Source organism: Centrocercus urophasianus, unplaced genomic scaffold, assembly GCF_019232065.1.
Source record: "Centrocercus urophasianus isolate 14NV4802_14NV808 unplaced genomic scaffold, USGS_Curo_1.0 seq_22, whole genome shotgun sequence".
In the NCBI taxonomy this organism is placed as follows: Eukaryota; Metazoa; Chordata; class Aves; order Galliformes; family Phasianidae; genus Centrocercus; species Centrocercus urophasianus.
In genome coordinates this window covers 18,307,283-18,320,065 of record NW_024884778.1, presented here as the reverse complement: position 1 = coordinate 18,320,065, position 12,783 = coordinate 18,307,283, and the positions used below count along the sequence as shown (strand labels likewise).

The window sequence follows — 12,783 nt, the reverse complement described above, 5'->3', positions numbered from 1 at the left end:
TCTCTGACCACTTCTTTGTGTGCAGCTCAGGCAGGGCAGTGGTCTGCTCCCAGCAAAGTGCAGAGCTGTTTGTCACTGTCCCTGGCCGTGCCCTCACATCTCCCCTGACACGGCTGCCCTCCAAGTCCTGCCATCAGTCTGTTCTTCTGTGCAGCAGAGAAGCTAATAGTGCTCTTTTTTTCTTACTCTGTTTTCTCAGCCAGGTCATACTTCGGCTTTTTTTGGTTCTTTCTCCTTACTATACATGCTGTCCACTAAATAATTCAGAATTGTTGGCCAGGAGATACGTCTGCCTGGATATTCAGTGTCACCATCTCTGCTGGTAGTATTTGAGTAGTGTCAGTGAAGTTGTATTTGTCACTGTTGGGCAAAAGCAGAAGTGGTGCTTCAAGTCATAACAGCAAAAATAAGGACACGAGTCACGCAGCCACTCGTCAGCCCCTGAGCTGCTCCCGATCATCATTCTGCCATGGGCTTCCTTGCAACTTCCCTGCAGGGAAATCGCTTCACTTCCTCAGCAGCTTGCCCTCGTTTACGTGGGAAGGGTGAATGCACTGCGCTGGTGAACCTTGTGGGGTTGTTTTTAAAGTTAGACTCAGGGCTTCTGGCTTCTTCAAGCACTGAGAAATTTCCTCAGCAGTGCTGGCTTTGGAAGATACAGAGCAGCCCGGGTCAGAATTCATGTCTTGGTAGCAAAACCACAGCTGTTTGAGCGCAGGAAATTCTGTAAAACAGAATGGGGGCTAGGTAAATACAAGAGCAGGAAACTCAAACCGCAGGAAAGCTGCTTCCAGCCCTCTTTCTGCTCAAGGGTACTTAAATATGCATTGTAGGAAGTTGAGTTTTCACTCACCTAGGATTTCTGACTTGATTTAACAGTCTTTACTCAAATAGTCGGGATGGAAGGCTTACATATGTAATAAAGAAAGGAGTTAGTAGTTCCAGTGTTCACGTTTGTGGATCTGAGTAAAGTTATCCAAAGCCTTCAGTTGCATTTCTCATGGAGATGTATTCCTCTTGGCCATGGTGCATAGTAGAATTGTGGTTTAGTTTTGGGCATCTCCTCCCACTTGAAGATGGCAGTTCGTGGTCATGTTTTTGCTTTTATATGAAGGAATACCTCTGAGTAGGAAATTGTATGCATTTGTGTCAAGGCCTGGCGCTTGGGCGTACTGAGAGCTCTCCTTGCGGTGGCCACCATCTGGTCACCAGGGGACCATCTCCTCACAGGAGAACGTAACACCTTAGCTTTCAGCTTCTGCAGACATCTGCTCTGTGCTGAGACATTGGTCCTCTTTCTCCCTGTGCAGCACCATCTCGCAGCCGTCTCGTGCAAGGCTGTCCTGCCCATTGCATTGTTATTTCGTCCCATTCCAGTACAGCTGTAGCCATAAGACACTGCCATGCACGGCGGTGAAACACAGTGAGATTAAGCTGTAAAAATAAAACCTGAGGCACAGAAGTTCTGAAGTGACACTGAGCCCTAAAGCCTGATTCTGTGAGGAATACGGCTCAGCAAGCCTGGCGTCCTGACCCTGGGGAGTTTGTAGTCTCTTTTACTCCTGGGTCTCATCTGAACCAAGGAGCTGCTTGTTGGCATTTCTGGAAGCACGGCCTGATCTTCGTAGGTGTGGGTGGTGAGAGCTTTGTACAGCGTGTACAGGGAGTGCTGGGTGTGACTGGCTCCTTGTGAAAGCTCCTTCTGCTTCCCCTGCCCCAGACACATTGGCCGTAGGCTTCAGCACGAGGCCAGTTGATAGTTGAGGGTTAGCTCTTGGTTGGAGGTAGTACCCAATGCTTGCTAGGGAAATGGTGCTTGGTTTCACACCAGGTGTGTTTTGATTCCCTTTGTATTGTGAGCTGTGCTCACTGCCAGGTAACCTCACAGGGAAAGCAGTGACTTAGGACTTTGTTTTGGTCCAGCTCTGTGCCATGAGTGATTTTGGTAGAGCAGCGCAGTTTCCTATTGCTTCTGCAGCTCTTACAAGTGTAATTGTGTTGCTTTCTGGGTGTTTTGTTTTGTTTTTTTTAGTGCTGCTGCTTGTTAGAAAGGCTCTCTGTCTGACAGCACTTAGGCAGGTGGAACTGCAAGTCAGCATAATTGTGAACTCAGAAACAAATCAGTTGGGTGTTAGCATGCTTAAAAACAAATATGTTCTTAGTTCAGTTATTTTAAATTGAAATGATTTAAGCTTAATATAGTACAAAGCCTACAAAGTTAGGAACCACCTATTTTCTATTTTACTTTTCAATCTAGCCTGCCACTGAGAACTGGATTTACTGGAGTTAGTTACTTGCTCAAACCAAGACTGTAAGAAGTGTGTATGAAGTGCTACTTCCTTTGTTGCCCTCAAATATCAGTGCCAGTATTTTTAAAATACAAACCTAATGCTTGACTCCAGATTCTGTTTTTAAACCCAGATCTGGAAGAGTGGTGCTCACAAGCAGTAAGCACCAGACAGTGCCTGTTGAGATGGATTTGATGAGTTCTATGAATGGGTGTCTGTGTGTAAGTTAAGTAGGTTTAGTTCCTAACCTTTAAACGTCTGGAATGGAGAGAAATAAGTGTCCTAGGTGATGAAACCTGAGTTTGTCCTGTGGTTGTGCTGGTGTCTGGGGGAGAGCTGCTCTTTCTGTGTGTAGCTGGTTGTTTGGAAGCTCTTCTTAGAAATGGGTATAATTTTATTTTATTTATTTCTTTATTTTTGTATCGTATAATATTTCAATGACATAACAAATGAAGGATGCTTTCAATACCTGAAAACATTTTATGTGATTGACTTTTTTATTTTTCAAGTCAGATTTGCAGGGTACCTTCCTCCCCTCTCCACTTCTTTCTCCTTCCGTTGCTCTGCTGTCTGTAGTGGTGACACCCATTAGGTGCTTAAAGTTCAGCTTCTCCAGAGTGAGGAGTTCAGCTTCAGCAAAGGCCTTGGGAGGTGCTGCAGGGTTTTTCACTTTACATGCTACGAGTGTCCTGCTAAGATCTTGTTCAAAGACTTTCCTGTAACATATGCACAGAATATATGAGTTAGCAAAGAGGACCTGTTTGAATAAATAGAGCCTTTCAGCAGCGTATGGAGGTATTTATTATAATTTAGTTAAGACTGCACTGACCTTCACATTTACCTGCAGGACTGACATCCCTTGTGCACTGAAAATTAGTTTCCAAATCAGTTCTAACAGATAAATTTTTACAGATTTCCCCAGCATTGTTTGTTGGTGTGTTTTGTTAGTTGCCTAAAATATGTGTGCAATTAATGTATCTTAAGGTTTGGAACAGCTTTCGCACAGTGGATAGCTGAGTTTAGTGTCCTTAGTTGTGTTTATCTGCTGCTACTTTGTCTTCTTCCACTTAGCAGTGGAAGTGCTAGCCCTTGGCACCACAGACAGGACCTGGCTTGCTTTTTGGGAACTAGTAGCTGTTGCAGCAAGGTGTTCTCACAACCCTCTGCCTGGTTGCTCTCTGGGTCTCTGTGTGGCTTATCTCAAATCCCATCCATTGTTTTCATGCTGTAATACGGATGGTACAGAGTCTTTGGTTAAAGCTGAGAAGTCTGTTCTGTCTTGTTTCTTTGCTTGGCTACTGACTGCCAGTATTGTAGCCAGTATGCAGGAGAAAGTAGCTGGAGAAGGCAGAGGAATGCTAGAGTGGGTAGCACAGCATGGGCTGCAAGAACAGATCTCAGCATTTGTTTAGTTGGAGCTGAGTGCTTCAACGTTTATTAACCAGGCTTCCCTGTTCTAAGTGCATTATGTGTCCGGTGGAACTGCTGTAAGCCCTAATTGCTATTGATGTTTACATTCTGTGTTCCTCCTAGGACATCTTCGCTCCATTTATATTTTCCCAAGAATTTCTACAGAAGCTCAAGTAAGTGAGGATTGTGTTCTTTAAATGCGCTTCCCTGGGGGAGTCTCAGTGTTGTGTTGCAGTGGTGTGATGGACAACTTGGAGCTGTCTTGCACCTGAATGGATTGAATGGAGGAAGCACAGAAGGGTACGTCTGAGATGAATGCCAGTCAGCAAGAGGGGGTTGCGGTGCCAGTGTGACAGAGAAATACAGGAAGTTTTAGTAATTAACTCTAGTGATAGCGGTTCCCATGTCATCCTTGTGTTTGGTGGGTTTTATGCATGCAGGCCATGTGGGGGCTGCTTGGATAAGAACACTTGACTGTCCTTTTGGCAGCCAAAAAAGTACAAAAGGAGCCTTTGCCTTGTATTTGGGAAAGTTTTCCTCGCAAAGAGCAGGAGTTACACATTAGAAGAAAGATAGGCATTGTCCTCAAAGGGACAAAAAACAGATTGACAGAGACTTCTAGAGAAATTTTGAACATGTCTAATGAAAGAACTTCTCAGAGGGGTATCTGGCTGCAGGGTTCTAGCTGCAGGTTGTAGCTATGAGTGGCTGTCTCCAGGTAGAGCTGTGGAACAGGAGCAGAATGCTGAGACAGTGCTTGGCATCATAGAGGAGCACATTGGTATGGCTTGGCTGGAAGAGGCAGCTTGGGGCTGGGATAACCCAGGTTGGTGAAATCAAATGGGCTACATTTAGTCGCAGTCCAGCAGCTACAAAAACCATGGAAGCATAGCTACCACTGTTCTGTATTTTTTAAAATAGCACAATAATAAGGAGGGTTTTGCTTTTGTTGTATGGCTTCCAGTATGCTACCAAGATGGCTCGAAAGAAATGTTGGTCAGCACACCTACAGTAAAAGGCAAATCAATGATCTGTTTAGCTTTGATAAATCCTTACAGACACAAGTGAATATGCCCCTCTTTCAGACCCACTGTGCTGGACAAGCATGTAAAAGTAATACTTTGATGAACTGGAGGTCATCATAAGGCTTCTGTTATCTGTGTTGGACAGGAAAATTTCTTCAACAGCCTACACTTTTGTGAAATTGGTAGCATTTCTTACTGTTTTGTTACAGAAGCATCAAACTTTCTTTTGCCTATTTATAGTTGACGTTCTGGGCTTTGCAAGACTGTCTTAGAAAGATTTACTGTGTGATGACCATTCTGAGCTGAGGGATCTGGGGCAGATGGTGGCTTTGCAGGAAAGAAAACCAAAATTGCTGTTTGCTAGTCACTGGACAGCACTTAGAATGACTTGAGAAAATTGAAACTCCATCATAAATCAGAGGTTGTGACACATCTCCCACTCTGTCTTTTGTCTATGGAGGGTCAGGTGCAAGGGAAGCACATGCTTCTGAAAAACCTTGCTTGTACAGATGAAAGATAGAAAACATGTGAGTGGTATCCAGGCTTCCAATTCAGTCACTGAAGACTGAATTACAAGGAAGGTCTTAAACCCTCTCTTGACTCCAAAAGACTTAGAGAGGCAGGAGTGTGCCTGAAATCTAAGTCATGCAGCGTGCACTGCTTGTGGACTTGGGCGAGCTGCTTATCCATGTGCAGCAGCAGTGCTCGTGCAGACCTCTGCTGATGTGTGAATTTTAAACAGGTCCTTCCCACTGCAGGTTTTAAAGATTGCTTACACTGTTCAGAATATTTGTTTACTTTTGCTTCTTTCAGTTCTAGATTCAAAGAGGAGATTTTCAAAGCAGCAAACACCTCCTGCTGTGTCCTGGCAGAGGGCAGCTGGTGGCTGTACCCAGCTCTGCATTTCCCCACAGAGGATATGGCCCTTTCCAGGAGCCAGTGACCTCTGATACGGGGTATCTGGGCATTTCTGTACTGTCAGTATGTTGCTACAAGAGAATGAATGAAACTGAGCAGCTTGGTAGCTTTGGAAGCCTTCTTCACTGCTGGGGATTTGGGTTCTGATTTCCAAATTTGCTTGCAGGGTATCTTACCTTGGTTTTTTTGTGCTGAACATACCAACTAATGGGAACTGCAAGCTACTGCAAGCTACAAATCTCACCAATATACCTGGAATGGATTTCCTAAAAACATTCTGGTACATCTAGTACTACAGATTGCAAGGAGATGTAAGGTGAAGTTGGCTCCTGAAGTATTTTCTTATGTTGGGTCCTGCTTGTGCTACAGAATTCTTTTAAGTAAATTCTATCTGCTCAAACAGAAGACTGAAAAGTGAATGCTTGTTTCAGAAGAAACTTTTCAAAAGCAGCTTCCATCCCAGAGGCCTGGTCCGTTTCTGGCTCCCAGGCTGCTGGCAGAGCTCGGTCAGAGCACACTGCCCATGCCCTCAGCTGGGTGCTGTCCCCAGCACGATGTTCTCTGTGAAGGAAGAAGAACATGGATTTCCCTTTCCCAGGCTGGGGACCACATACCAGCCGTGACGCTTGGCCTGCTGTGTTTGGTGCCAGCGCAGAGCCTTGCTGTGAAGGAAGAGTCTCCTTCCAGCTCACTGTGTGATACGAGATATGGATCTTAACTGCAGAAGGCCCTTCTAGAAGGTGGACGTGTGCATTGGTGAGATGAATCGGGAATGTCCCCCAGAAGGATGGCTGTGCACGTGGAGGTGTGAGCACTGGGGCTCGGCTGCGGTTGGTAGCTGAGGAGGGGCTGCTGTGGGCTCCCCCCGGGCTCATTCTCCCCAGGCTCATTCTACCCAGGCATCCTTCAGGCTGGCAGCAGAGGGCTGCTTTGTCCCAGGTGCCTCCTTGTGCTGAAGTGCCAGCAGTGATCCACCACGGGCACCGGGACGAGCGGGATGTGCTGAGCAGGGCACGGCTAAAAGGAAGAGCGGGACTCTCACAGTAAAGAAGTTACCTTCTTTACTTCTTCATCTGAAGAAGTTATATCTTTAGATGAAATGTGTGTGCTATCTCTCCTAAGGAACGCATAATTTGTATTTGCTTGAAACGAGAGGGCATGGGTATGTATGTGTATGAGTGGGCATGGGGCTGGGAGCACCTTCACCTCCTCTCCTCCCACTCTAGGTATGCTCACAGGACAGCTGCAAGACAGTCTGGTTGCAGGATGAGCCCGATGGCAGAGCTAAGGGTTTCAGGTGCTGAGGAACTGCATCTCATGCAGCAGCAGGGTGCTCCTGGCTGTGCTCCTGGCTGTGCTCCGGGCCGTGCTTCCACTGCACACGCAAGGCTTTGCAAGAGATTTTGCTGGATTCTTTTGCATGAAGGAATTTGTGCAACACGACCCTTGTGCAGTGCCCTGCCCAGCCCCTGGGAGTCCCGCGTGTCCCCTTGTCTCGCGTGTCTTTGTTTTAAAATAATATTAAGTCTCAGACGCCAGCTGATTTACTTTAATTCAACATCCAACTTATGTTTGATTTCTTTTCATATTCAAGTGAGCCATCTGGCTTTAATGAACTGTAACTGTTTTTAATGCTGCCTCCAGTTGCTAACATCTGAATATTTCATGTGCTGAAAGGAGGTTTGAAATGCAGAAGTGAGACTGAGGAGTCCAAAGTGTTTCCAAATCATCTTTGCTCCAACAGCACTCGTGCTCCCCTCCTCTTGAGGTTTATCAGAAGATAATCTTTGGGGGTGCCAGACTGTAAGCATCCACAGTGGCGGGTGCTAATTACAAGTGCTTTTACTGTTGTGTACAGAAAACAACAGTGCTGCTTATCGAATCCTGAATAGCTGCCCAGCCTGGGCAGAATATCAATCAGCTTCAGCAGGAGCTGCCAATGTTTGGCATCTTTTAAATAAACAGCCTCTTAATTTTGGGGATGTTTAAATACTTCAATGTTGTTTAAAAAAAAAAAAAAAAAAAAAAAAAAAACAACAAAAAAACACCACCAGATGAGGCTATTTCTATATTGTCTACTTTAATTCTAGAAGTTAACTGAGAGCTGGATACCATAAATTGAAAATAACTTGAACTTCACGTACATTTTGAGGGCATTTTGTTAGGACCGCGCTGTCCGGTATATCTCCACCTTGTTGGCCAGGGTGCTTCATGGGTGTTTGTCACAGCACTGCCACTGTCTTAGCAGTGTGCAGGTGATGGGCGTCCTACAGGCCGTCACCAAGAAATACTTTGATTAATGATAAAAAGCACTTTGGTGGTTGCTGTGTGCCAAGCTTTGCGCAGGTTATAGAATCACAGAACCGCCAAGGTTGGAAAAGACCTCCGAGATCTTCCAGTCCAACTGCCATCAGTGTTTCCCCACCAAACCACGGCCCTCAGTACAACATCTAAATGTTTCCTGGACGCCTCCAGGGATGGTGACTCCACCACCTCCCTTGCAGCCCATTGCAGCACCTGACCGCTCTTGGAGAAGAAATTTTTCCTAACCCAAATTTCCTGTAACACAACGTGAGGACATAATATAGAATCATAGTGTGGATTGGGATCTCAAGGGTCATCAGGCTGATCTCCTAGTCCTGTTTCATAAAGGATAAAAGGAACCTTAGAAGCCTAGACTGAGGCTGTCTGTAGGGTGAAACCACCTTCAGCCAGGGGAGGTGAGGAACTGCTGCAGCTTGCACTGCACTGTGCTGAGCTGAAGGGCTTGTGAAGAAGTGATGGAAGCTGGCAGAAATTGGTACCTCTGCTTGGTGGGTCAGTAACAGCAAGGGGGGACGAAGTGTGGGAGTGTAGCTGACTGGTGCATGCAGGAGAGTCCAGGCAGGCTGTGCAGTTCCCTGAAATTGATGCCAAACCCTGTGGCTCAGCCTGCGGAGCAGCTCTGTATGGGAGCACTTTGCAGTTGAGTTGAGCTGTGTGCTGGTGCCACCTCGCAAGCCTGGGTGCTCAGAACACAAGCATTTGCATTCTGCTGCACTCAGCATTTTACAGTTACCCATGGAAATCCTCCACAAACCCAGATTACAGAACTTTGGGATGGTTTTTTTTTCCCCATTTGTTCTCTGCCCACTCTGATAGACCTGGGAGGAGTCTGGCAGGCATGGACACCTCAGGCCCTTTTCATAGAACTGCTGCTTGAGGATACTTCCATTTCTAGCAAGGGGGCAAATTTTCAAAGGAAAAAACATGGTGTTAGAATTTTTCAGACCAGCTGCTAGTCACAATTTGCTTATTTGAATGTCGGTACAAATGAAGTGCAGCCTGCAGAAAGCTACTTAAAGCCTGCTGGTGTTTGTAGTGGGGTGCAAAACGATCTTTTAGTCATTTGTAGCCATCTTATGCCAAGTCCAATTAGAATCTCAGAAGTGAAATCATAGCTGCATCTCCAAAGCATTGCCATCATGGAGAACATTCACCCATTTCTGATGCTTGTTTTGAAGTCCGATTTTGTGTTTCCATTTGCTCAGCAAATGGTCTTTCTGAAGGATTTGTCTTTGCTATGGCAGGGGGTTACTATACTTTTAAAAATCTTACAAAAAAAAAAATAAGAAAACGAAAAAAAAAATCCCTCAGAGGACTCTCGGGTGATTTTCTTAGATACCCCAGGTAAATACAACTCAGAAAAATATAAGGCTTTGCAAATGTCTCCAGTTTCCCTCTTGAAAACCATAGTTTCTCAAAGTGTGTTTAAGTGAGAAATACAACCTTTGTTTTTACAACCTGCAGCCTTTTTAGGGGTCTGTAAGTTTTTAGAAACTTCCTCTGCTTCTTCTAGTGCCTCACATAGAAAAGAAGGGAAGAAGGGAAGAAAGAAAGTGCTTCCCAGGCATTCAGCAGAAGTGCGAAGGGTGTTGGAAAATTACCTTCTTTAAAAAGCATTTCTAAGCTTAAAATGTGGGGACAAAAACACTTGCAGTGGGCTGACTTTAGACCTCGCCTTTTACTTTCTACCAGTAATAACAAAGCGATTTAATTGCTCATAGGAATTGCAGTAGTTTGGTGCTGGATTAGGTTCCAACAGAAATCTCCTGCTTACAGGTTTGAAAGCCACGAATTCTCATTGTGGAATGTGTAGGACTGTATTTCTGCCTTCTGTCGTTTGTTTGTTTGGTTGGCTGGTTTGATCTGAAAGGTTTAAAAAATCGTTTCATTTTGCCTAATGGACATTATGGGCAGGAATACCTTTAGACTGTACGACTGTGGAACGCTCTGTCTGTGTGTGCGCACTGCTTTTGGTGTATTTCAAAAGTAGTTCAAGGCCAATAAAGATTTTCATAACAGTATTTTTTCTTACTTTTTTTTCAGGATCCCTTCATGAATGTCCTGGCTGCCAGCAGGGTTTAAAGTGGGAGGCAACTCATGACCGCTAAACTGTGACAGTTTTGGATTCTCCTGCTTCTGGCTACTTGGAATAACATTGGGCTGCTGTGGAGATGAATGGAGAACAGCGGCATGATGCAGGTAGTGGAACGGCCCAGCTGTGGGGCTACAGGTTCTCAAAATACTTGACAAGTAAGAGGGAACAGCCCTGAGCACAGGGAATGCTCCATAGTGTGTTGTATGCTTCAGTCATGGTGAGTTACGTTCTGACTGCAGGTCTTAAGTTTGCCAAAAGCAAGTTATCACTGGCCTAGAGGAGAACAAAATATGACATCTATGATTCTGCGACCCACAGAGCTGATTACATTTGTTAGAAACTCTGCTTTCCCCTTCATGATGTCAGCATGAGATGAACTTATGGAAAGTTTAGCACTACTGTTTTAAGGCATTTGCTTATCAAAGTGGCTAATATTATCTTTTTGTGCCCTCGTTTGCCTTTGTGTTGTTTGTAATATTTTCACAAGGTCACGTGCTGGTTTGAAGCCAGATAATTGAAGCTATTTGGTGCCACTGTAATCTGTCCTGGTTTTTTGATGTGTCTTGCTGCCCCTTTTGATGAGCTTGGGACATCAGCTCCTAACCTGCTACAGAGTGGTAAATTTAGATAAATTAGTTCAGGTTTTGGTTCACCTTGTAGCACCAGGCTGAGAAGAGTGTCCAGGATGGCTGGGAATATACCAACAGCTTTCTTAAATAGAGTTCTTAGATTATATGCCCTAATGGGGGATCATCTGTTTTTCTGACTTTTCCTGCCACAATTTACTTTCCTTGAGAAGGTCCCTACCCTCAGTATTGGGACAGTTAATAAAAAGTAAATTTGCTGTAACTACTGTAAACCATTGGATTAGCATTTCTTTCCTTTGACACTTGTCCAACAAGCAGCCTCTCATTAGACAATTTATGATTAGTGATCTTTCTGCTTTTACCTTATGGAAGACTAATTGCTCTGTTACTGAAGAAATGTTAAACATGATTTTAATCTGTGGCGCTTCTGGCAGAATGATATCACCTGCTGTCTGATGCCAAAACGTGCTTTCTGATTATTAATGATAGCCAATCGCTCAGGTTATTGTCAGCATCGTATCCTCCAATGAGCAAGAAAAAGCAGCGTGGATAAATATGCAGTTTCCTCTGCCACTGGAATGTGCTCTCTTCTGTCATGTAGTGTGGAAAAGAGTTTTTGGAGCTAAGAACAGCAAGGAGCTGTGCAGCTGCTCAGCAGCAGGCTGACTGCACGTCCCTCTCTACTTCCTGTAAAAGTTGCAGAGGTCACACAGTCCTCTCTGTGCTTGTGCAGTAGCTTTGGAGGGTTTCTCGCTTTCTTGAAATGACTGAACAGGAATTTTCCTGAAGTTAGCATCTGGTTTGAGTACAAGCAGCTGTGAAAAGCAGCAACAGTAACTGAGGAGAGCGTTAGGTGCTCAGTTCAGAGACAAGTTGCAGTGAGCGTTCCCCATGTAAACATATGCACAGTGGTTTTGGTGTGGTCCTGTGATACGTTCTGCACTGTCTTGAGTTAGACCAGTCCCAGCTCATTGGGAAGCATTCCCTCCTTGTTGTTTGTCATGTCGCCATCTGATGTTTTATAGCAGTTTTTGGAACGTCCCCTCCACCTTTTTGTTGTTCCTTTCTGTTTGTTTCTTTGCTGGCTGTCTGCATGAGGACCCAGGCAGTGCTCAGGGTGTTAGCTGTAATGCTTTCCTGCGCTAGCAGTGGAAGTGACAGCTTTTGTCCCTGTCACAGACTTCCTCAGCTGCTCAGATTCCAACGTGCCTTTATTTATTCATGGCCTTGCAGCTGGTGTTGATGGAAAAGATTAACTGCTGTTAAAATCAAAGTGTATCTAAGTTGCAGGGTGAGAAACCTTTAAGTAAGCTTTAAATTGAAGTTCTTGCAGACTTCAGTGGGATGTACTTAAATGTCCAGTATGACAGGCTTCAACTCAATCACATTAAAGATGCATGAAAGTTATTCGCAGGGAGAATTTAACTTGAGTCCCAGGAGCAAAGCAGCCTGCACTCCTTTCAATTCAGGTACATGTAAGGGCTAATGCTCTTAGTAATCCCCTGCCTTGTATCCAGATGGTACCATTCAGTGTTCTTTCTCTGCCTGAACCTGTCAGACAGCAACAGGAGATAACTTGTGGTAAAATTCAAAAAAGGAAGAGTTGGTGTTGAAAATGATGTTGGTAGAAGCAGCGATAAATGGGAAGGGAACTTCAAATGTTCTTACAGGTGATTTCCTGCCCTCCGGAGTCATTCTCTGTGCATTCTCCACAGAAGCTCTGTGGGATGCTTCTCACATTTTACTTGCAAAACAAGTTAGCTTGATTTGAAAGCTTTACGAGCAAAAGCCAGTTGTATGGTGAGGCCATAGGGATGAGAACGGCATCTGGTTTCTCTCCCTGCCTTTGCCACTGTTGTGCTTTGCCACCGAAGTAACCTGTGCTTCAGCCATCCGGCTGGTGCAGAACAATATGTCTCACTGCATAGTGAGAAGCTGGACTCATGTGGGACTTGTAAGCAATGAAGGATGTGGAGAGAGAGAGAGAGAGAGAGAGAGAGAGAACATACACATACGTGTATATACAGCATTACTTTAAGCAATTGTGCTTTAAGATTAAATGGGCTGAACATGTTTTTCCTTGTTGTCATCTGTCATCCTAAACTGCAAGTTTTGTCATGGCAGAAGTGAGTTGC

At 44.8% G+C, this 12,783-nt stretch overlaps 1 protein-coding gene across 3 annotated transcripts in view; it reads left to right on the top strand.

Annotated features, from left to right (window-relative positions):
* Positions 1–12,783, top strand: part of SFMBT1 (Scm like with four mbt domains 1) — a 65,477-nt gene that overhangs the window by 19,359 nt on the left and 33,335 nt on the right. For 2 of the 3 annotated variants that reach the window (XM_042823326.1, XM_042823323.1), the window contains exon 2: positions 10,010–10,165. In XM_042823326.1, the coding sequence (XP_042679260.1) occupies positions 10,138–10,165 (28 nt within the window). In that variant the 5' untranslated portion in view covers positions 10,010–10,137. Of the gene's footprint in view, positions 1–3,903; positions 3,999–10,009; positions 10,166–12,783 lie in introns of those variants that run through there. The other variant, XM_042823324.1, reaches the window with a different exon arrangement.